The sequence below is a fragment of the Alligator sinensis genome, unplaced genomic scaffold, assembly GCF_000455745.1.
Source record: "Alligator sinensis unplaced genomic scaffold, ASM45574v1 scaffold521_1, whole genome shotgun sequence".
Lineage (NCBI taxonomy): Eukaryota > Metazoa > Chordata > Crocodylia > Alligatoridae > Alligator > Alligator sinensis.
The window spans coordinates 869,555-892,326 of NW_005842374.1; the positions used below are offsets into that span (position 1 = coordinate 869,555).

The 22,772-nt window shown below is 44.8% G+C and overlaps 1 protein-coding gene across 2 annotated transcripts in view; it reads left to right on the forward strand.

Annotated features, from left to right (window-relative positions):
* The window catches only part of DCX (doublecortin), a 113,180-nt gene that overhangs the window by 20,967 nt on the left and 69,441 nt on the right, over nt 1–22,772 (forward strand). For both annotated transcript variants that reach the window (XM_006029371.2, XM_006029372.2), the window contains exon 3: nt 372–712. In XM_006029371.2, the coding sequence (XP_006029433.1) occupies nt 372–712 (341 nt within the window). The remainder of the gene's footprint in view (nt 1–371; nt 713–22,772) is intronic.

Sequence of the window (22,772 nt, forward strand, 5' to 3'; positions counted from 1 at the left end):
ATCCTTTCAGTGCATTTTCAAATCACACTAGATGCCTCATCTGCTTCTTGAGGTAGATAAACCTCTGAAATCCTGGCCTTTGGTGTGTTGGTTTTAATCCTCCAGTTTCTATTTAGTTTAAGAGTTGTGTATTGGCTGTGGCTAGTGCATATGCCCTTGTTTAGGGGAAATGCTTGCTTTTAGTTGTGGTGTTATCACTATGATATTTCAGTAACAAAGACTTAGGAGACCTAATCAAATGTCAAAAATGCTGTTTCTATGAAAAACGGAAAGAAAATGTTGGGGGAGAGATTGTGAAACCATTCTGTTTTCCAGCATCAGCATCATATATTGGTATAATAACCTCTGTCTTCATTTTCTTTTTTCAAAAGGGGAAAGTTACGTCTGTTCATCTGACAACTTTTTCAAGAAGGTGGAGTATACCAAGAATGTGAACCCCAATTGGTCTGTCAATGTGAAGACATCAGCCAACCAGAAAGCACCTCAGTCTCTGGCCAGCAGCAATAGCGCTCAGGCAAAGGAGAACAAGGATTTTGTGCGGCCCAAGTTGGTGACCATCATCCGTAGTGGGGTGAAACCCCGAAAGGCTGTTCGTGTGCTCTTGAATAAGAAGACTGCGCACTCGTTTGAGCAAGTTCTTACTGATATCACTGAAGCTATAAAACTGGAGACAGGAGTGGTCAAAAAGCTGTATACTTTGGATGGGAAACAGGTAAGGCATTTTGCGAACTCCTTTTCTTTCTTTTAGCTAATTTTATTACATTGCTGACTAACGTGAACAATTTCTGAAGCCTATAATTAACCTGAGAGAGCCAGTGCCATCTGTTTTTCAGAAGCCAGACTTCTCATGCTAGTGGTTATGTTACTAAATTGTCTCTGGTATTAATATCAGGCAAAGAATGCAGCCAACCGTCTGGGTGAAACAGATGCACTGTCCTGAACACCCGGGAGTTTTGCATGTTCTCCAAATAGGTTCCTAAATAAACAAATAATTCAGGTGTCTTGGACTGTAGGTTGACTTGGCTCCTAGATAATCATAGCCAAGATATACTGAAAGTATTAGATCAAAATCTTCTACTAGATCAAAGTCTTCTGCTTGACTATCTTTGTTCTTGCCAGGGAGCTAATAAGGATAAACTAACTCAAGAGTAACTCTTCTGACTAGCTCTGTAGCTGGCAGGAAAATCTATGGGTCATGTGGTACCTTCATGGGTAAAAATGTGAACCTTCAGTAGGGTGGATTATTATGAAATGCCTCAGCTGTACTTATGCTGATGACTCGGGGACATTTTTGAAGCGTGCCTCATTGCTGTGGATGGGTAGCAGACCATTTAATGAGGTCTTACAGTTGCAGTGGAGTCCCCCTGAAGGAGTGTGTGTTATACACTCTGGAGCAACTAAGGGACTTCATGTGGGAAAGCTGTTTGGTTAACTGGACAGCTGTCAGTGGCTCCTGGAATTGAAGTGAACATTTTTAGCCTCTGTTGCTATTTTGTTTCTTTTCTGAAAGAGAGGCCATAGCTGAGATGATGAAGCCTCAATGAAGGTTAAATAGAACAATCTACTCATAGTGGAGATTGTTATTCTGGATTTAACTCCATTACCTATCTTCTGAAGAAGATATGAACCTTAATATTGGCTCTTGAAGAATAAGCCAATAGTTACATAACATGCTTGATATAAAAAACAGAAGTGCTGCGTTAATCTGCAATGTATGTTAGTCCCTATATTTCCTTGGGTTCAGAATGTAAACTAACGTTCAGCCCAGATTAATTGCTTTGCCTCAGTATCTGGGTTCTCACATGTTAATAGTTTATTATGACTTAAGAATGGGAACTTCTCATTGGCCTGTCAAAACTAGTCTTTCAAATTGTGTCAACTCTGCATTCCCCACTCACCATGGTTTATAGTCTGATAACTGATGCATCTGTTACCATGTTCAAAACCTCAGGGTATTGTCAAATAAACCAGCGATACAGTTACTGATGTAGATGGAATATCTACATGGAAGAAGAGCAAGGGGAAAAGAAAGAGAGGTTTAAAATGGGTGAAGGAAAGGGATAGGCAAGAGAAATCGAAGAAGCAGGCAGAGCAATGTCACCTGACCTGTTGGCCACAATCTAGTAAGGTAAGTAAGTGTGTGTGTGTGTGTGTACACACCTATATAATTAAATATTCTATATATCACACAAACACATACATATTAGGGCTGTACGAAGCTTCGGGTGGTGATTCAATTCGGAGGAGATTCAGCCTGATTCAGTGGCTGAATCTCTGAATCGAATCAGGGGACCAATTTAAAGGTCCGAATCGAATCAAAGCTCTCTGAATCTTCGGAAGAGATTCGGAGAGCTTTGATTTGGGCAGTCCCTGGTGGCTGCAGCAAGGAGATGCAGCCGACTCCGAGCTGCAAGTAAGTCCTAGGGGCAGGGGGAGGCGGTGCTGGGGGAAGGGACCATGGGGGGACCCCTGCCAAGCCCCCCAACCCGCTCCCTCATCCTCCCTATGCTCCCTTTGGCCGCCCCCCCCGCCCCCCCTCAGTACTAAAAAAAAAAAAAAAAAAAAAAAGCCCCAGTGCTTACTGGGTGCTGCCAGGCAGGGGGGCAATCTCTGCTGCCCCACACTGCTCCATGATGCATGGGGGTCTCTGCCATGGGGGAGCTGGACAGGCAGGGCAGCCATTGCTGAGCTGGGAGAGCAGGCGGGGGATAGGCCAGCAGCTGAATCTCTGAATCAGATTCAACTGAATTAAATCGGGACAGTGATTCAAATCACCGAATCAAATCGCTGTCCCCCAAATCGGCCAAATCTGAACTGAATACTAGCCGCTTCGTGCAGGCCTAATACATGTACAGTCTCTATCTCTGGTATCTATTCCATAAATTCTTGTCTCATGAGAAGTTTTGAATGCATAATTCTGACAGATAGTCAGTTTTCTGAAAAGATGTACTGTATTTACCTGAATCCAAGATGACTTCAAGTTTAAGATGACCCCCCCCCCCAATAATTAGATTATATAAATGGAAAATTATAAATTTATAATACTTTTCTATTTGTAGAATCTTATTATTGGAGGGTCATCAAAAATTTGTTCCCAACCAGAGGGGTAGGCAGCCTGACCCCTGTACTTTGCTCCCCCATACATGCCCCACAACATGTATTTCTGCTGTCTGCCCCACCCAACCCAACCCTCTATCCTTGCTCCTGCTGCTGCCCCATCTCCTACCCCATCCCCCATTTGCACTGTTGTCCACCCCCTTCCCCCATGCACTGCTGCAGCAGCTTCTGACCTGCACCGCTGCCCTGTTTCCTGACCCATATTTCTTGATCTGCCAGCAGCGTGGGTTGGGGAGGGGGCCACCCATCCCTGCTCAGTTCCCCCACCGATGCAGCCATTTATTCCCTCACCCATGCTGCTGCCTATCCTCTGCCTGATCCTCCACCTGCATTGCCATCCATTTTCCACCCACGCTGCCATCCAATCCCTGACCCTCGTCCTGGCCTTTGATCCACACTCACCGCATTGCTGCTGATTCCATGTCTCCAAGTGGCAGTGGCAGCTCCACCCTTGCCCTGGGGCAGTGCCGGGATGCCAATACACAGATCCAAGACAAGGCTTGTTTTTCCTTGTGTTGACTGAGGGAGGGAAAACCTTGTCTTGGATTCAAGTAAATACAGTGTTTATGCAAAATCCCAAGATGCTCAAAGCTGAAACAGTGACAAAAACCCTATTACCATAGCAGTATTTCTCCTTCTTATGTATGTTTGTATACCTAGATACACATACAATGGGACTACTCATGTGAGTATCAGTATATGTATGTATGCACATGCACACACAATTATAATTCTGAAATCATGTATTTAAGTGTATATATGAGAGGAAAGTATGTATCTGTACCTATATGTATAGATAGATAGATAGATATGTTTAAAAAACATATATGTGCATGTATGAGAGAGAGGGGACTGCAGAATATATCTCTTCTTCATGGTCACCTTGCAGGGGGTTTTGAAAGTGCAGCTTCCTGATGTGTTATGGGTGACAAGCTGTTGAGTGAAGTCCTGCTGCTGCTTTCATGTCCCACTCCAGAGATGAACACTATGTAGTCTGGGACCCTAGAGCAGCTTCCATGTATTGGTGTGAGAAAAGCATTGCAGCATTAGACCCTTTGAGTCAGAGTTAATCTTTTTCTTCCACATGCCAGTGTCTATAGCTGCCATGCTGCACATGTGCGCTTCTAAATCCTTACTGTGGGGATTCCAGTCTTCTTGTAGTAAATGGTTTCTTGATCTTAATAGAAGTACTGGTGAAACAAAGTTCTTTTCAGTGTGAGTAACTGTATCACAGTTTGGCGCTCAATAGGTACTCAGTCCTTGCTCCAGAAATATCCATGAAAGTTTCACAGAGAGAGGATATTTTATCTAGTATGCTGTCTAATACTGCCCTGGACTATGTGCTTTACTAATGACTGCAAAAAACCGACTCTTTCAGATCCATCCACTTTAATTGCATGTGAATTTACATGTCTAGTATATTTTCGAAGAATGTCATTTCATGAAAAGAAAAAATGATATTTGTAATTTTATTTACAATTTGATCATGATGATTTTCTATCACATACCTGATTATCAGGGATCCGGGTTTTCCGTTTCCCATGGAAAAACAGAGTAAAATGTGGATTTCCCCCTTTCATTGGCTTCATAGACATTTGAGCTGGAAGGGACCCCAAAGGATCATCGAGTCCAGCTCCCGGCCCTAGAGGCAGGAGGTCAGCAGGGATCATAGGATCCCAGCAAGATAAGCATCCAAATGTGTCTTGAAGGCATTCAAAGTAGGTGCTTGAACCACCTCCGGCAGCAGTCTATTCCAAACCTTGGGGGCTCGGACAGTAAAGAAGTTCTTCCTTATGACCAGCCTGAATCGGTCACAGTGGAGTTTGTGACCGTTCAATCTTGTCATCCCTTGGGGCGCTCTGGTGAACAGATATTCCCCCAGATCCTGGTGAACACCCCTGATGAACTTATAGGTGGCCACCAGATCGCCCCTGAGCCGGTGCTTTTCCAGGCTGAATAGTCCCATGGCTCTCAGCCTCTTTTCATAAGGCCTATTCCCTTGCCCTCTGATCATGCGCGTGGCTCTCCTCTGGACTCTCTCAAGCTTCTCCACATCCTTTTTGAATTGTGGAGCCCAAAACTGGATGCAGTAGTCCAGCTGCAGCCTCACCAAGGCCGAGTACAACAAGAGAATGACGTCCTGGGATTTGCTTGACATGCCTCCAGGATTTGTTTACTGGAGGAAAACACGGATTTCTCATTTTAGCAGAGACGCCTGTGGATTTTGCAGTTTTGCAACAAGCTCTCTGCATGCTGGCAGAGTTCCAGCCTGCAAAGGGCTGGGAAGGAGCAGGAGGAGGGCAGTGAGGCCCTCCCAGATGGATTCAGGAGGGGAACAGCCAGGCCTAGAGTCAGTGAGGATCTAGTTAGGGAACTTCTGGAGGGGCTGGACGTGTTCAAGTCAGCAGGTCCAGACGATCTCCACCCCAGGGGGCTGAGGGAATTGGCAGAGGTCATTGCGGGACCCCTGGCACAGCTTTACGAGCACTCATGGTGCTCTGGCCAGGTGCCAGAGGACTGGAAAAGGGCCAATGTGGTCCGCATTTGCAAAAAGGGGAGAAAGGAGGACCTGGGTAACTATAGGCCTGTTAGTCTTACCTTGGTCCTGGGGAAGCTCTTTGAGAGAATTATCCAGGAGCACATCTGCGAGGGGCCAGCAGTGGAGATTATGCTTAGGGGCAGCCAACATGGGTTCATTAGAGGTAGGTCCTGTCAGACCAGCCTGGTGGCCCTCTACGACCAGGTCACAAAATCCTTAGATGCAGGTGTCATGGTGGATGTAGTCTTCCTGGACTTTAGGAAGGCCTTCCACACTGTCTCTTACCCCATTCTCATTTAAAAATTAAGCAACTGTGGCATCGATGCCTACGCAGTCAGATGGGTCACAAATTGGCTGGAGGGCCACACCCAGAGAGTGGTGGTAAACAGGTCTTTTTCGACCTGGAGGGACGTGGGCAGTGGGGTCCCTCAGGGCTCGGTCCTTGGGCCCACGCTGTTTAACATCTTCATCAGCAAATTGGACGAAAAGCACCTTGTTCAAATTCACAGATGACACTAAGATGTGGGGGGAGGTGGGCAAGCTAGAAGGGAGGGACAGGCTATAACTAGATTTGGACAGGTTACAGGGGTAGGCAGATGAGAATAGGATGGGATTCAATCCTGACAAGTGCAAGGTGCTGCACCTGGGGAGGAAGAACCAGCAGCATACCTACAGGCTGGGGAACTCCCTTCTCATCAGCACAGAGGCAGAAAAGGATCTTGGTGTTATTATTGATTCCAAGATGAACATGGGCCGCCAATGTGGGGACTTGGTCAGGAAGGCTAACCGCACCTTGTCATGTATCCACAGATGCATCATGAGCAGGTCCAAGCAGGTGATCCTCCCCCTCTATGCGACATTGGTCAGGCTGCAGTTGGAGTACTGTGTCCAGTTCTGGGCACCACACTTCAGGAGGGATGTGGACAGGATCGAAAGGATCCAGAGGAGGGCCACTCACATGATCAGGGGGCAGCAGGTCAGGCCCCTAAAAAGAGGCTATGGGACCCGAACCTGTTCAGCCTCCACAAGAGAAGGCTGAGAGGGGACCTGGTGGCCATCTATAAACTTACCAGGGGGGACTAGCGAGGAACGGAAGAGTCCCTGTTCTCCCGAGCACTACCAGGAGTAACTAGGAATAGCAGCCAAACGTTGACCGAGGTTCAGGCAGCACTACTTCACAGTCAGGGCGGCTAGGATCTGGAACCAACTTCCAAGGGAAGTGGTGCTTGCTCCCATCCTGGGTGTCTTCAAAAGGAGGCTAGATAATCACCTAGGCGGGGGCGGTTGACCCCAGTACTTTTTCCTGCCATGGCAGGGGGTCGGACTTGATGATCTCCTCAGGTCCCTTCCGACCCTACCTGCTATGAACTATGAGGCAGGAGGCACAGCTCCAGCAGGTAAGAGGGGGAGGGGAACGAGGCTCCCAGAGGGAGGGAGTTGGGCAGGGCTGGGGCTGGGGCTGCTGCCCAGCCAGGGGGACCACGGAGCTTGAGTCCCAGGGAAGCAGTGTGCAGCCACAGGGCCCCAGTGGGGAGTGGGACAGGGTCGTGGGGGGCAGGGGGTGGCTCCCCACTGCTGCAGACACTCCTGGGGGGCAGAGGGGACCCATGCCCCCAGATCTGTGTGTGGGATGGGAGCAGGGCGCACTTTGGGCTCAGGCTCCCACCCTGCTACCCTCCCCTGGGCCTCTGCAGCCCAGCGGGTGCAACCCAGCGCTGCAGGGAACAGTGGGGGTGCACAGGAAAGCTGCTTGCTGCTGCAAACTCAGCACTGCCCTGGCAATGCATCCCCCTGTGCTCACGGCAGCAGTGAGGGGCACAACCGTGCATTGTCGCCCCCACTGCTGCCACATGCACAGGGGATGCATTGCCAGGGCAGTGTGGAGCTCGTAGCAGCAAGTAGCTTTCCTGTGAGGCCCCGCTCTGCCCTGCAGTACTGGGTCATACCCGCTGGGCTGTGGAGGCCCCGGGGTAGGGCAGCAGGGCAGGAGCCTTAGCCTGCAGCATGCCCCGCCCTGTGCATAGATCTGGAGGGCACGGGTTTCCATGCCCCCCCCAGGAGTGTGCGCAGCAGTGGGGAGCTGCCCCCCCTGCCCGAGTCCGCAGCAGGCAAGCAACAATCAGCAGGGGAGAAGCTGGGCTCCTCTCGGTTGCAGCAGCCACCGCCTCCTGCAAGGGGCTGCAGACCCGGGTCCCTGGCCTCATAGCCCTGGTAGCTGAGGGCCCCCTCTGGCATGGCTTGCGGGGCAGGGGGCTGTGGGTGGGGGGCAAAGGACACCAGCAGGGCCAGGAGGGCTGTGAGGAGGAGGAGGGGCACTGGCAAGGCCGGGGGAGTTTCGGGGGGTGGGGGGCATTTCACTTTAGTAATGGATTGTTGCGGGGGGGAGGTTTGCAATTTTTTTTATCAGAGAATTTATGATTTATTTATTTTTAATCAGGGAAAACCAGGATCCCTGCTGATTATTACATCATCTATCCATGCAGCTGCACAAGGGACACATTTGACCTGTGCTTTGTTTTTACTTAAAGATTCTTTCAGTTTTTTGTGGGGGTTTTTTCATTTTCAGTCTGTATTTGAAGTCTCCCACCTACACATGTTCCCAATTTTGCTAACTTGATCCAAATTTTCTGCCACGACTGGCATGATCCTTTGTAAAATCCTGCACCATGAATCTTGACCCTCCCACTAGATACTAGAAAGAGGTTTTGAATGCATAATTATGATAAACAGTGGTTTATTTCCTGAAAAAGATACTCATGCAAAGCCCCAAGCTCCTCAAAGCTGAAATGGTGACAAGAATCCTGACAGTCCTGCAATTTAAGTGTCATCACAGCAATGTTGCTTCCTCTGTTGTGAAAAGATAGGAATGTACAAAGAGAAATCATCCCTAATGAGTCCATATTCTGTAACTTAATGAAGGGAAATGATTATTTATTTTATTTAGAATCCTTTCCACGTTGCTTGTCAGCAGAGTCATCGAGTACAGTAGAAATGAAGGCATTAGCAGCAAAATACAGAGGCCTACAAATAATTACTTTTAATGGATGGCTAACACCCAGCAAGATGAAGAATAGCTATTTGGGGTAGGAGAGGGTGTGTATGAAAAAATACGATATAACATCATTGGAATTAGGTTTTTGGCTTTTTGCAAACATAAAATAAAGATTCTTCTCTGTGGAGGAATATTTCCATTTCCCTTGAAACTGCTCTGTAAGCATCTTGTGTTTATTAAGAAGCTTATTTATTTTTAGCTTAGTTTTGCTCATATTTCTACTGCCCTGTGCCTTGTGTGACTAGATTCATGCGGTGTCTCTGCTGGGAGCGTACCACCTCTTGATGGGAACACTATAACTCCTAAGTGGTGGGACTTCAAAGAGCTGACTGTACATGAGCCAAGATGGAGAGTATCAAAGCAATAGGAATTTACCTCCTACACTCTGTCATCTAGGAAATGACAAAGGACAAAGAAAATAATGTACCACAGTTAAAGATAATGGGTCAAATTCTACTCTCAATTAGATGGCTGCAACTTCTATTGAATGTATGTATCTAAAAGTGAGGCAGGACCCTGAAAGCTCTGATCCAGTGTCCATGATGACATAGAGGGAGCAACCTACTCAATCTAATTTAATATTGATTGACATGGCTAACAAAAAAGATTTACTGTCTTTTATTTTAAACTGTTATATTTCTTGGATATAGTGACAAGCCTGGTTTTGCTACACTTGGGTTGATGTGTTCACATAAGCAGGGGAGTAGGTATTGGCTGGAGTGAGTAATTGTTGCAGAATCCAGTTCCATGGGGCCCCCTCTATATGTTACAGGTATTGCACAATTAACTGATTGATTGCACAGTTACCCTGAGACTAGCTACATGTGCAAAGTAGCCATCGCATGATAAATGGCTCCAACCAGCTATAAAGTTGACTTCAAAAATGTGTACTCATTTTATAGGTGGCTGCTATTGAGTTTTAATTTGCATGTGTAGCAGGGTCTCCCCTGCGACTGACTCCCCTGTGTCAAGTGACAGGGCTCCCAGCTGCAGGCGTGCACTGTGCCCGCTGTGAAACCCTTGAGCCCTGGGGATTGCAGCTGCCATGATCCCCAAGGGTTGTGCAGTGCACCTCATGCAGCCAGGACCGAGAGTCCCCACAGCTGGCATGAGGCACAGCCGAAACTGGGAGCTCTGTCAGTTGTGGGGTTTCTCAGTCCTGGCTGCAAGTGATCCCTGCAGCTGGCAGCCCCAGCTGTGCATGCCTGCTTCTTGCCAGCGCAGGGGGAGCCCAGGATCGGGCTCCCCAAAACACTGGCAATAAGGCACAATTGTTGTGCTCTGAACAAGTTTTCATGTCAACATTGCCATTCATTTTATTTTTAAATAGTTAAAAAGATCAAAGGCAAAATAAAGTGGTTTGACTTGGCTTATATGAACGGTTTCAATGTGAAACATTTTTCTCCAAATATTTGATTCATGAACACTTATTTTAAAATTGTTTTTGTTCTAAACCCGTACATTTTTTTTTTTAATTGTCAACCACCAGAAAAATTGTGAGCTTTTGCCTATCACTAATCAGGGCCCAATTGTGCTAGTACTGAACAAATAGTAAATGAAATTCCTATGGCAAAAAAGCAGAAATAAATGCTGTCTTGCATCTTTAAAAGACATGACTGATTTAACAAATGGTGTTAGGTTCTGGGTTTTTTCCATATCTCCTGGATTCTTCTGCTATAATCAATTATTATAGGGCAATGGAATAATTGTCTAGCTGTATTAAACTGAAGTAATCTGTATTTTACAATGATCCTAGAATTTTCAGGATCAATTTAAGCATAGAGGTAAAGGGGACATCCATGCATTCTTCATTGACTTTCATCTATAGGAGACTCTAAGCACTTCTGTTCCTTTCAAGTGTTAGCTGTCTCACCAGATCAATTATACATATTCATATGTGAGGCCATTGAGGTCATATTCACCAGAGAATTTCCAGCCTTGATAAAATGTTCCCCTCCAGCAATCTTTGCCTAAACACAAATTTGATGCAGCAGGTGATAGGTGAAGTTCATTGTACTTTTTGCAAAGCAGTTGCAAATGTGGACAAGAGCAGCTCATCCCTACTGTCTAAAAAAGGAGCATTTGTCAATTTTTTCAGTGGCTTGTACTAAGGGTGGGCACAGGCAAATCAAATAGAGAAAGAAATATATTGTGAAGAATTAATGGGTCTGGAGCAGGTGACTGACGAGGATTCCTGGCTCACAGCCAAAAAGGCAATTGAGAATGCAGATGAAACCAGTATGGTTGCAGTAGTGGTGAGACAGATGTGGCTAATCCAGATGTAGTGGAGAAAACAACGTATTCGATCAGTTTGGGATCTGCTGCTCTGGATTTAATCTGGCAGTTGGAAATATTCAAATCAGTCGCACAATTTTGCTACCTAGCTGTCATTACAGGTAGTGGGCCAAATTCTACGCTGTCTCAGAATAGTTCTGCTGGCTTCAATAATGCACCTCTGTAGATGTGATCAGGAACTGACATTGGACCAAAATACACAAATGCATTTGCTCCAGTAGTCTGTGAGGGATACTCAAGAAGGTGGCGAAATAGTCCCATCCTGTGTCTGCCTCACTGTAAGATGAGAGGAGTAAAAGAATTCCCTCCAGAGGCCTGGAGGTAATTTAGCTTATGCTTGGCTAATGCCAAGGAGCCAGATTTATTTGCATTATAGCATTATATTAGCTTGCATTGCTACAAGTGTCTCAGCGGTTCAAGTCTAGCTCTTTGAAGATTTCACAAGTTGGCTATATCTTGGGGAGAGGGATGTGGAGTGTGTGTCTTTTTCTTTGTCTTAGTTTCCTTGAGTACCTCAAATTCCTTAATTTTTTTTTTCATTTGATAGCACAGAGAAAACATGGGTACCTAATCCTATTATTTAAAAAATGTGCTCCTCTCCTCTTAATTCCTTTTGTAGTTTAATAGTGAGGATTTATTGAGCCCTGCATGAGTCTTCCATTCTGACTGAAAGAAAAGAGTTTCAGCTCCTAAGCACAAGCAAAACCATTGTTCTTTGCAAATTCATCTTTGCCTCATAGCATATCCCCTGTGGTAAATCTTTATGTATAGGGACAGAAATTACACATAAATCAGTATAAGTGATCAAAAACTGGCTCAAATCTGTAACAGAACAGAAGTTCAGTGCATATAAACTGCTTTCAAAATGGCCAAAACTGGCTGTCAGCCAGCCCTCACTGCTCCAGCTAGGAAACAGAGGGGCGGGACCAACCCTGCTCTCTGGAGCAGACAGCACAGCCCAACCCAGGGCTGGAAAGCATGCTGGGATGCTGGGGGACTATGATTTAACTTGAACCAGGAAGGGGTCTGGACCAGAAATTTCATAAACTGTTTTGACCTAAATCAGTTAAGTCTGAAACTACATTCAACCAGGTTTATCTTAACCAGTTTCAGCCATTTTGTAACTGGGTTATGTGCACTGAATGTCTGTTCTGCTACAGGTTTAAACTAGTTTCTGATCACTTAAATTGGTTTATGTGCAACTTATGTTCCTACCCTAAAACGGATGTAATCAATTAGTCCTCAAGTATTCTCTGAGGATTTTATTATGTGATACAGTGGATAAGTTAACTTCTCATAAATGTATCCCTAAATGTGTGTGGTGAAAATATTCAAAGAGCCACGATTAAATTCTCAAACTTGCCTGTTTCCATTATCATAGGTCATAAAAATTAGGGAGGAAGAGATCTATGAGATCCTGGACTTCTTCCTCTGCGTGATGCTGTATGAGATTTAATTTGCATTTTTTAATTATTTCTGAAAATATGCCTACTTCACGCTCAAGGCACACTTACAAATGTGTATTAAACTCCCATATGACCCATGCGCATATTAAAACCCCTATAGCTGAAAAGTGTCCTCTTGTTCCCACTCAGCCCAGAAGGTAAAAATATGCTAAATTTCTAATCCATTTACTCTGGCAAATAAAGTGAAGTGAAGCAGGTCCTTTCTTGTAGGTTTCTTTAGTTCACAGGATTATGAGAATTCAGATCAAAGTTAGTGATGATGACTTGTCTAATTAAAACCAAACTGCATAAGTCCCTTCCTCCCCTGTTTCCACTCGTTGCCAATTATATTAATGCCAGAATTTCCATGGAAAGCTTATGTAAAACTCCCAATTAACTTTGGTGCTTTGGATGAGGGCTGTGTGATGATCACTAGTATTCTTCCCCTTCTTCTCAGACCTGCGGCTTGGTAGCAATTTTTTTGCTGCAATTTTTTAAGAAAATCCTTCCTGTAGGAGGTGTTTGGTGCTGAGTTATATTTCATTTCTTCTCCAAAGAACTATGTTCCTGAGAGTTTGTTCTGACACTTTTATATACAGTACTGGTGTTCCTGGTTCTGGATTATCATTGTCAGTTTTTCCTTATTTCTACTTTACTTTTATCATTCTTGTTCCATGAGGGACATTGGTTCATGGAATTTCAAGGAACCTTAAAAACAGTGGTACTAGTCTTACCATAGGGAAGCCTCATTGCCTTAATTCCTCTATTTATTCATACTATAAGAGTAAGCTGGGTAACAGGAGGTAGTACAGAGGCAGCACACCTCTTCCTCCCTCAGTGTGTCTGGGGAGAGAACATTTCACACTTTGGCTAGGAACAGACATTACACACAAACTGATTTAAGTGATAAGAAACTGGTTTAAACCTGTAACACAACAGATATTCAGTGCACATAAACCAGTTTAAAAATGGCTGAAACCAGTTTGAGATAAACCTGGTTGAATGTAGTATTAGATTTAACTGATTTGGGTCAAACCGGTTGATGCAATGTCTGTCCCAGACTCTTTGCTGGTTTAAGTTAAATCAGATTTCCCCAGCATCCCAGCATGCTCTCTGGGCTGGGCGTGGCTCTCTACTCCACAGCACGGCTGGCCTCTCCCCTCTGCTCCCTGGCTGCAGCTCTGACGGAGACCTGCAGGCACAGCAGGGTCTGCTGACTTCCCCCTGCTCCCCTCCCTCCCCTCTCACCACTCGCTGCTTAAGCAGAGATCCTTTCCTCCTCTTTTACACAACACAGACTATAGACAGCATGTGGTATGCTAGCTAATGCTGTGTAAGGCAGATAGGACAGTGTCTGCTTAGGGCTTTTTGGAGCTAAACAACAGCTCAGCTGGTAATGTCCATGCATTCCTTCCTTTGGAAAAGGCAGACAAGGTTCTTTGGGTAAATCTGATATCTTTTATTAGACCAACTAAGTAGTTGGAAAAAATTTTCTTAGCAAGCTTTTGGGTTTAAAAACCCTTTGTCAGGCTGAGGAAGCATCTGCAGTTGGTGTGTGCTCTTCCTGGATGGAATGAATAGTAAAGAAGCCAGAGGCTGATATGCATTTTCCCTTGGAAAAAGCTGTTTAAGAAGAGCTTGTAATGATCGAGGCTTTGTTTTCTGATGGGGGGCTAAATGCTGATAACAGAGCTGATAAATGCTCTGTTATCAAGGGAGAGACCCCCCCACCATCACAGTGGCCTGGCCACACCCCACTCAGCTCAGCCCTGCTCTAGTGCCCCCCAGCTTTTAGCCTGAGCTACTGCAGGCATGTGCCTGCATTTCTGGGATGTCTGGTTACAAAACTGATTTAGTCTAGGCAAGTTAGACTGGACTCCAAATTGAATCAATTCAGGCTCAGACTTTTTGAATGTCTGTCCCTAGCCTTTATGACCCACCCAGCTTGGGCTGTCAAGAAAGGACAGAAACTCTAGCACTACATGCTGTGATGTATGAATGTATATAGACTCTTGCCCAGTTCCCATCAGCTCAGACTCTAAACAGCCCTCTAGATTACAAGACAAAGGTATAATCAATAGGGTGAACCCTCTTGGCCCCGCTGAAATCCAATTGGAGTTTTGCCATTCACGTGAATGGTTCCAGGATTTCATCATTCGTTCCCTCTCATGCCTTCTCCTTCCAGTCAGCAAGGGCTCAACCCTTTACTGCCCCATTTTTGTTTTGCTATTGTGGGCTGGTTAAAGGCATAAGAAGTGTGTTTTGTTTTGAGGTTGGAGAGATTCAGAGCCCTCTTCATCCCTTCCAAGCTTAGTGCCAGATTCCCTCTGGCCCCACTGAGAGTTTTGAAGACCAGCTTAGTGCCCCGGAAATCAAAGTTCTCCCTTTATAGTTGTGTGGACTCTCTATAACAGCAGATCTGAAGCTAACAGTGTAAGGCCAAGTCACTTTGTGTTTCAGAGGATTTTCATCAGCAGACCTGTTCTTAGTGTCTATACCTGCTTATTCTAGGAACTTACTTCTTTTCATTTTAGAATTAATTCATTTTACTATTTGCTTCTTCTTGAGATGGGTAAAAATCAATAGCAAGGAGATTTTGGTATTTGTCTGGCAGTTTTTGATGATCCGTGTATTCTAAGAAAAAAGAAATAGAAAAATAGGTATATACTGATGCTAGATGCTTTTTTGCATTTGTAGAACATAGGAAATGTTTTGATATAAAGGTATTTCATGAGCAGTTATTCTAAGCAATGATCTGGTTGGTACTGATTTATTTCAAATGGGAAACTAATTTAAAATGAAGGAAAATGACATGTTGGAAAAGCAGGCAAATTTAATCCAGGAAACCTTCTGAAGGGTTTTTAGCAGAGAGAATTAGTACTCATTTGCAGCAGCCAAATTGGCATGAGAGATTGAGTCCTTCCAGTTGTCCAGGTCTGTGATCTGTTGTCTGAAGGGCAATGAAAACAATAAGCTATATTGGCTCCGCAGGAATAATTATGCAGCCAGTTTGCCTGCAGGGCAGTGGGGGAGTGCAGGACTCTAGTATCCTCCATTGCTCTTCCCTGCCCTCACCATCTGCTGTGTGCTGCTGATCTGACATTCAATCTGCAGGCTGGGGTCTGCAGGTCTGGTTCCACTTTTGCCTGAAGACATCACTGCCTGGTGGTGAACTTTAATATTCAGGGTTCCATGGAGATACCTAGGCTCACTTACAGGCAGCACTTATTAAAGTGTGTCAAAATAAAGGCAAGGAAGAATCAGTTGATGTCATTTATTTGGACTTTCACAGTCTTTGACACAGCTCTTCACAAGAGACTCTTATGGAGGTTAAAGAGTAGGGCTGTGCGAAACAGCTATGTTTCATTTCGGATTTCGTTGTTTCGGAAACAGTGATTCATTTCAGTGTTTCAGATCACTGTTCCATTTAGATTTGGCTGAATTTGTTTCAGAGTTTTGCCGCTGTTTTGGTGCTGATTCAGAGATTTGGATTGGCCAGGGAGAGGCAGGCATAGCCAGGAGGCTACAGGTTCTCCTGTGGCTCCTCCGGCTGTGCCTGCCTCTCCCCAGGCTGGGGGGAGCTATGGCAGAAGCCCCCATGGCTGCCCTAACTGGCCCCATTCCTTGCCCAGCCCCAGCCTCCCGGTACTTAAAAAAAAGCCCTGCACTCATAAGCTGCAGCAGTGGCAATCAGGGCCTCTGGGGGCTCATGGCAGAGCCCCCCTGTGCAGCATGGAGCAGTGGGGATCACCCCCACCCCACCTTGCACCCATGCAGCAGCTGTCGCAAGGTGCGGGTGCAGCACAGATTGGCAGGGCACCGCATGCTGTCTGGGAACCGGGGCTGTGCTCGGTGCGGGCTGTATTGAGCAGACTCACGTGCACAGATCCAGGGGGCCCGCACCCCATGGGAGGGCTTCAGGGCTGTGCCAGACTCCTCTTGGGGGGGTGCGAGCCCCTGGATCTGTGTGTGGGATGACAGCAGGCTGCTGTCCTTCCCCCAGAGCACTGGTATTGGAAGGGACCTCAGGGACAGATCGCAGACACTAGCCAGCTACAGATGTCAATATCAGATCAGTCCTTCTGCCCCTCTTCCCCCCCCCTCTTCTTAGTTTCTGTTTGCCTGCAAGCCCAGCTCTGAAGCTTTTTGGATGGTTTGGTTTCATTTTGGATCCTTCCATTTTGTTTTGGATTCAGTGTTTTGACCCGTTTCGGCTTCAAAACACTGAGTTCAAAACAAAATGGCTCCCAAAATTTTGCACAGCCCTATTAAATAGCTAAGAGGTGAGAAATAAAACATGGTTTGGAAAATTGCAAAGAGATGGATAACAAAGAACAGAAATACTTGGGTACTCTTCATCCTCGCCAAATTATTCATAGATTCATAAATTGTTCGAGGCTGGAAGGGACCTCACAGATCATTGGGTCCAACCCCACTGCTCAAGACAGGAAGACAACTGGGATCAAGTGACCCCAGTGAGGTGACTGTCCAGTCTCCTCTGAAAACCACCAGGGTAGGTGATTGCACCACTTCTGGAGGGAGTTCCAGTCTGGACACCCGGCTGTGAAGGAGTTTTTCCTGGTATTAAGCCTGAAGCGGCCTTCCAGGAGTTTGTATCCATTGGTCCTGGTCTTTCCCAGGGGTTCCCTAGTGAACAGTTGTTCACCAAGCTCCTGATGCACTCTGATATAGCAGTAAGCCACTATCAAGTGTGGCACCCAGAACTGGATGTAGTACTCCAACTGTGGTCTTGCCAGTGCTGAGTACAGCGGGAGTATCACTTCCTTAGTTGATTGCAATATGCCTCAAGGTTCCACACTAAGACTAATGTTGTTAATTAACCTTATCAATTATCAGGATAAAGGAGTGATGTGAAGGGGAACATTTGAAGATTACGTGATTTGGGTATATCAGGTCTGAAGAAGACTGCAGGGAATTTCAGAGGGACCTAATCAGGCTAGGTGAGTACTAGGGCTGTACAAAGCTTCAGTCCCTGATTTGATTTGGCAGAGATTTGGGCCGATTTGGAGGGCAAATCTCCAATTCTGAATCAAATCAGGAGACCCTTTAATCTCTCTGAATCAAATCGGACCCTCTGAATCAATTCAGAAAGATTCAGTGATTCGCACATAGACACAGCTTAAAATGTTTTTTCTATACACCTCAAGGTAGCAGGTGGCTCATGAATGCTGCAATGCTGGGGCAGATGGAGCGTCCCACAGGAGCATGGGGGCTCCCCAGCGCGTTCAGCAGCAGACCCAGAAGTGGACCAGAAGCACTTCCGGTTCACTTCCAGGTCCGACGAAGAGCACAGTGAGGGGCCCCTCTGTGCCCCCAGCTCAGCAACTGGCACCTCCTGGGTTTGGAGGGGCACCCAGGGTCCTCCTGCAGCTGATCGCTGAGCCAGGGATGATTTGGGGGGACCCCCAGTGCGCTCCCTGGTGGACCTGGAAGTGGACCAGAAGTACTTCTGGTCTACCTCTGGGTTCACGGCCAAGCGTGCGGGGGGCCGCCCTGTGCTCCTGTGGGATACTCCATCCACCCCAGCATCGCAGCTGCACCTGGTACCTTGAGGTATGTAGAAAAAACATTTAAAGCTGTGTCTATAGCCAAATCGCTTTTAATTTTTTTTTATATATTTTTTCCTAATCAGCATCGAATCTTCAGATTCGGATTCAGCCAAATCGAATCGGGGACAGTAATCCAAATCAACTAATTGAATCGTTGTCCCCAATTCGGGCTGAATCTGAATCAAATATGGCCCATTTCACACACACCTAGTGAGTACATAGATGCACTTCAAAAAGAGAGGGAGATGAGCTCGGAAATGTTACTTTGGACATCTTATTCCATAATTATCCACTCTATAGTTTCTGCATCTCCTTCCAAAACAGCTGATACGGAAGGTCTTGGAGATTGGTCCCTCTAGTGCAATATTCTACCAGGTATTGGTAGTTCCTTGGTTTCCTCTTTTAGGTTATTCCTATTTATTTCCTATCCCTTTGTTTCCAAAAGTTTATTTGTTGTTAATACTGAATTGGTGGGAGCATGAAGCTGATTGTGAATTAAGGTGTGCAGTATGGAATGGTTTAAGCCTGTCTTAAACATCCTTCTCTGTGGCAGTTAAATATTGGGGGATTTTGAATGCCAGACCACTCTCTGTTCCCCATGAGGTTCCCAGAAGTATTTTGAATGCCACTCCACTCTCTGTTCCCCATGAGGTTCCCAGAATTTTCTCTTGTAAGGTCTGATCCTGATCCCATCAAAGTTTAATGGATTTGGCTAGGACCACTGAAATATCTCAAGCACAAGCTTTTCCCCACAACAATTAAAATACTTGTAATCGTAACTGTGACCCTTGAAGGACACAGAGCAAATCACTGAAGTCAAGGGGAATTTTGCCACTGATTTCACACCTAGCATGAAATAAACAGTTATGGAAATATTTTGGAACCTTAAAGGAAGTTTAACTGGGCAAGGGAATTGAAAAGGTTTGCAGTTCAGTGCCCTTGGCTGCCATAAACCTTAATATATAGTTACCAAATCTCAGCACCTTGCAGGAGTGAACTTTTAAAAGGCAATTCTGAAATATGCTTAGGAATCACCTAAGTTTGCTTCCCATTAACAGCAGTGGATGCATGTTCAACTAATGATGAGTGCTTTTGCAAAGTCTCTCCCTATCTGTTCTTCATTAAATGAATAGCTTATCCTAGTTAACTCATAATGTAACAGTGAAAAATTGAGTCTTAGACATATTTTATAAATTGTGGTCATTATTCATGGCTGCAAGATGATATTATTGAATTGGAGGTAACATTGTGCCCTTCTTTTCCTTCCATGCCATTCAGGATGTGCAGTAAGCTATAAGCTACATTAATAAGCTAGAAGGCAACTAATACAATGAATGCAGGTGCAGTCACTGAAATTTTCAGGAATTTTAAACCTAGAGAATAAAATAGTGGAAGAACAAATAGTCCAAGCTGATAAATTAGAAGCCTTGTTTGCAGGTTTAACCTGAGCGGCCTTCCTTCCTGTGGCTGAGCTATCCAAAAGGCAGTAAGATGACTGAAATAACTACATTTCTGTTTGAATTTACACATATCAGGAACCTTATCAATTGCTGGCAGACTGCAGGATTACATGTAAATTAAGCGAATCAAAGACTGGAATTAGATAGCCAACACTGGGAACCAAGAGTATTATTCTTGCCTACTTGAAAGCCCCTCACAGTGGATTAGAAACAAGAACCTGCATCGTTTAATACTAGCTGAGACTTGAGTCCTCTTTATGCTGCTGCTGAATCTTATTTCTGCTTATTACTTTTGGAGCAAATAACACTGGATTTTCTACTCTTTCGACAACTGTAGTCATAGGGGTTTACAGCCTGATGTGTGTGGTTCAGAATCAAAATGAAATGAAAACCATAAGGATGACTGATTATGACCAAATATATATAACTACTTGATATAAATGTAGGATTTTTTAAAACTGTGAAATGACTAACCAGAACTTAATTTAAAAGATTTTATAACAATCTGTCCCTTTTTTTTCCTTTTTCTTGAACTTTTATCCATCTGATCCTACCTCATAAGGATTTCCTAGTGTCTTTCACATTGGAAAATTATTTTGGTATCAAATCACAGATAAGCATATAAATGCTCCCCCTCTCTAGAAACTTTACCTTTGCAGAAACACATGATGAGACTATAATCTCTCAAATACCTGATTTTAAAGATTAGGACTCTTTCCAGTTGCCTGTGTGTGACACAAAAGACACGATATGAACTGACTTTACAATAGGATGCATATAGACTGAATATTGTGACACTGAACTACTGATTTGTTAATACTGGAGAAGTGCATATATTATAAGTATCTCTCTTGATTTTTCAAAAACCTGAAAAGAAGATAGTTGTCCCAGCCAAGGTTTGGCATGTCGTACAAAGGGACACAGTCTTCCAGGGGCTAGAGCAGGAGACGGGGATTTGGGGCTCGTGGGATCAGTTACAGCTCAGCTCTTGGAGATGGCTACTGAGTCAGGATTTTCGAATTTGGGTTCTTCCTATGCAAGCACCTATATAAAGCAAGATCAGGCTGTTTATTTGTGTGTCTAATTTGCATGCATGTCTCTCTCTCTCATTCCTTAATACCTTCCTACCTCATTACCTACCTCATTTACCTTTGGTAAAATGTATATCATAATACTTACCCACTCCACAGGAATGCCACGTGGGACTTGATTCTTTCATATTTGTAAAATGTTTTGAAATCTTTTGGGGAATGGTACAGTGAATCTTGAACAGCAGCATAACTCCATCTATTTTCATTCTTCAGATCCAAAGGTCTCCTATGCAATAGCTGGTTTTAATCATCAAAAGGTCCAGCATCTAAAAGCAGAGGAGCATCTTTTATGATTGACTGTCTGTCTGTACCATGGCCAATGCACTTGTCTTGTACCCTGTGCCATATTTTGGCCAGGAGACAAAGCAGAGATTGATCCAGTCCCCACCTTTTCTCCTCTTCACATGTGCTTCCTCTCCGTAAGTCATGCTTTCACTTTTTTTTGTAGCCTGGCAGCTGCAAGGCCTCGTTGCTAGGTGACGGTTTCCACAGCACAAAGAGCTCAGCTGGGGAGGTCAGGTCTGTCGGATTCAAACAGCTGTGCAGAATTTTTATTTGTCTTTCTCTTGTATCTGTTAATCGCAGGGAGCTGAATCAAAGTCAAACTTTTAATAGAAATGAGAGCATCAGCAAGAACTATTTCTGGCCTCCTTAAGAACACCTTCCTTTGCTGGAGCCTGATGAGCAATGGGTGGGCCAAAGGGGCTTGTTCTGGCCAGAGAGGGAGCTAATGGGATCAAATAAAAAGGGTGGACATAAACTTCTGGTGCTTCTCATCTGTTCTTGGCTCTCGTGCTAACTTGAAATTTAGGGTCAAGCATCTGTGAAGGCTTTTTAATTGCTTGCCCTCTGTTGCATATGAAATGCCCTGCCTGTTGCTCTTTGCAGTAGTCATATTGATTGTAGGCTGCATCTGTCTAATAACAATCAAAAAAAAATCTGACTTTTCCACTGCCCGCAATGGATATAATGAGCTTAGACCTCTGTGCAGGGTTAAAACAATGTAATGGGTTTCAGAGGAAAGGGGAGAGTGAACAAGGAGTGATGTAGTGGCCAGCATATAGGATAGGGAACTGTATAAACCCCAATCACTGCTCCTACACCAACTCCTTCTTTAGTTGACCTATTGATAATGTTCACCTCATAAGGATTTGAGATGATTGATTAACTAGCCTGGCACAGACTATGGTTGGATGTCTGTGCGGGGAAAGGGGCCAGAAGAGAAAGGTGGTATTAGAGGTCATAAATGGAGGTAAGTCACACAAGTGGTAGTGGTATTTCCTTGGCATGGAACTTCCTAAGTGAATGCATTCAGTTATATTGTGGCATTATATATATAGCGCCAAAGATAGCTATCTTTGGCGCTATATATATAATGCCACAATATATTTGAATGTCACAATATATTTCTTTTCCTTCAGATTCAAACACATACAGCACTGCTAGCCTGCACTGGCCCAAGGTGGGAGAGTATCCATCTATCTGTGCACAAGGACAAGGGAGTCTCACTAGTGCACATGGACAGGAGGGTGGGGGAACTTAGTCCATTTGGCCTAACCTTCTGTGGTTTGAACTCAGCCCTGCAGTCAAGCAAACCCCCCTGAATTCAGGAAACATTCTCTATTGGAGCAGGAGTGCTAGGTTAGCCACGGCTTTGCTGGAAGAGGATGATGGATAGTTTATCTAAATGTCTCATACTTGGAATATGTATTACCCTAGGAAAAATGACAATGTCTTGTACCCACAATGTCATGTATCCACACCCTTAGACACTCCCTTTTTGTTTGCATCTTTTCTTATTTATCTAGGTGCGCACCAGGTACGGTGTCTTTTGTAAGGGTAACTGCAGCATGATACTGGGAGGGAAGCAGCTTCTAAAACAAGCAACCTCTAAAATGTCTTAATATAGGACATTTACAATGGAGGTGACTAATTCACAGCTAGGAACCCTGCCACTCAAACCTTTGCAAAGCATGGATTTTTTTCCATGTAAAAACCTTTTCACTAAGAAGAAAGCCACAGCCTAGTGCTGTATTTCTTTGTTAAGGCACATATTTGAGTTACTCTTCTTTCTCATCTGCAGTTCATTATCTAGGTAGTTAAGACAAACAGAATTCATCCCACATTGCTCACCAGGGTGTCTGAGCTGCCTCTTTCAGGCTATTTCCTGCTCTCCATGCATACATGTGTTTTTTCTGTTACT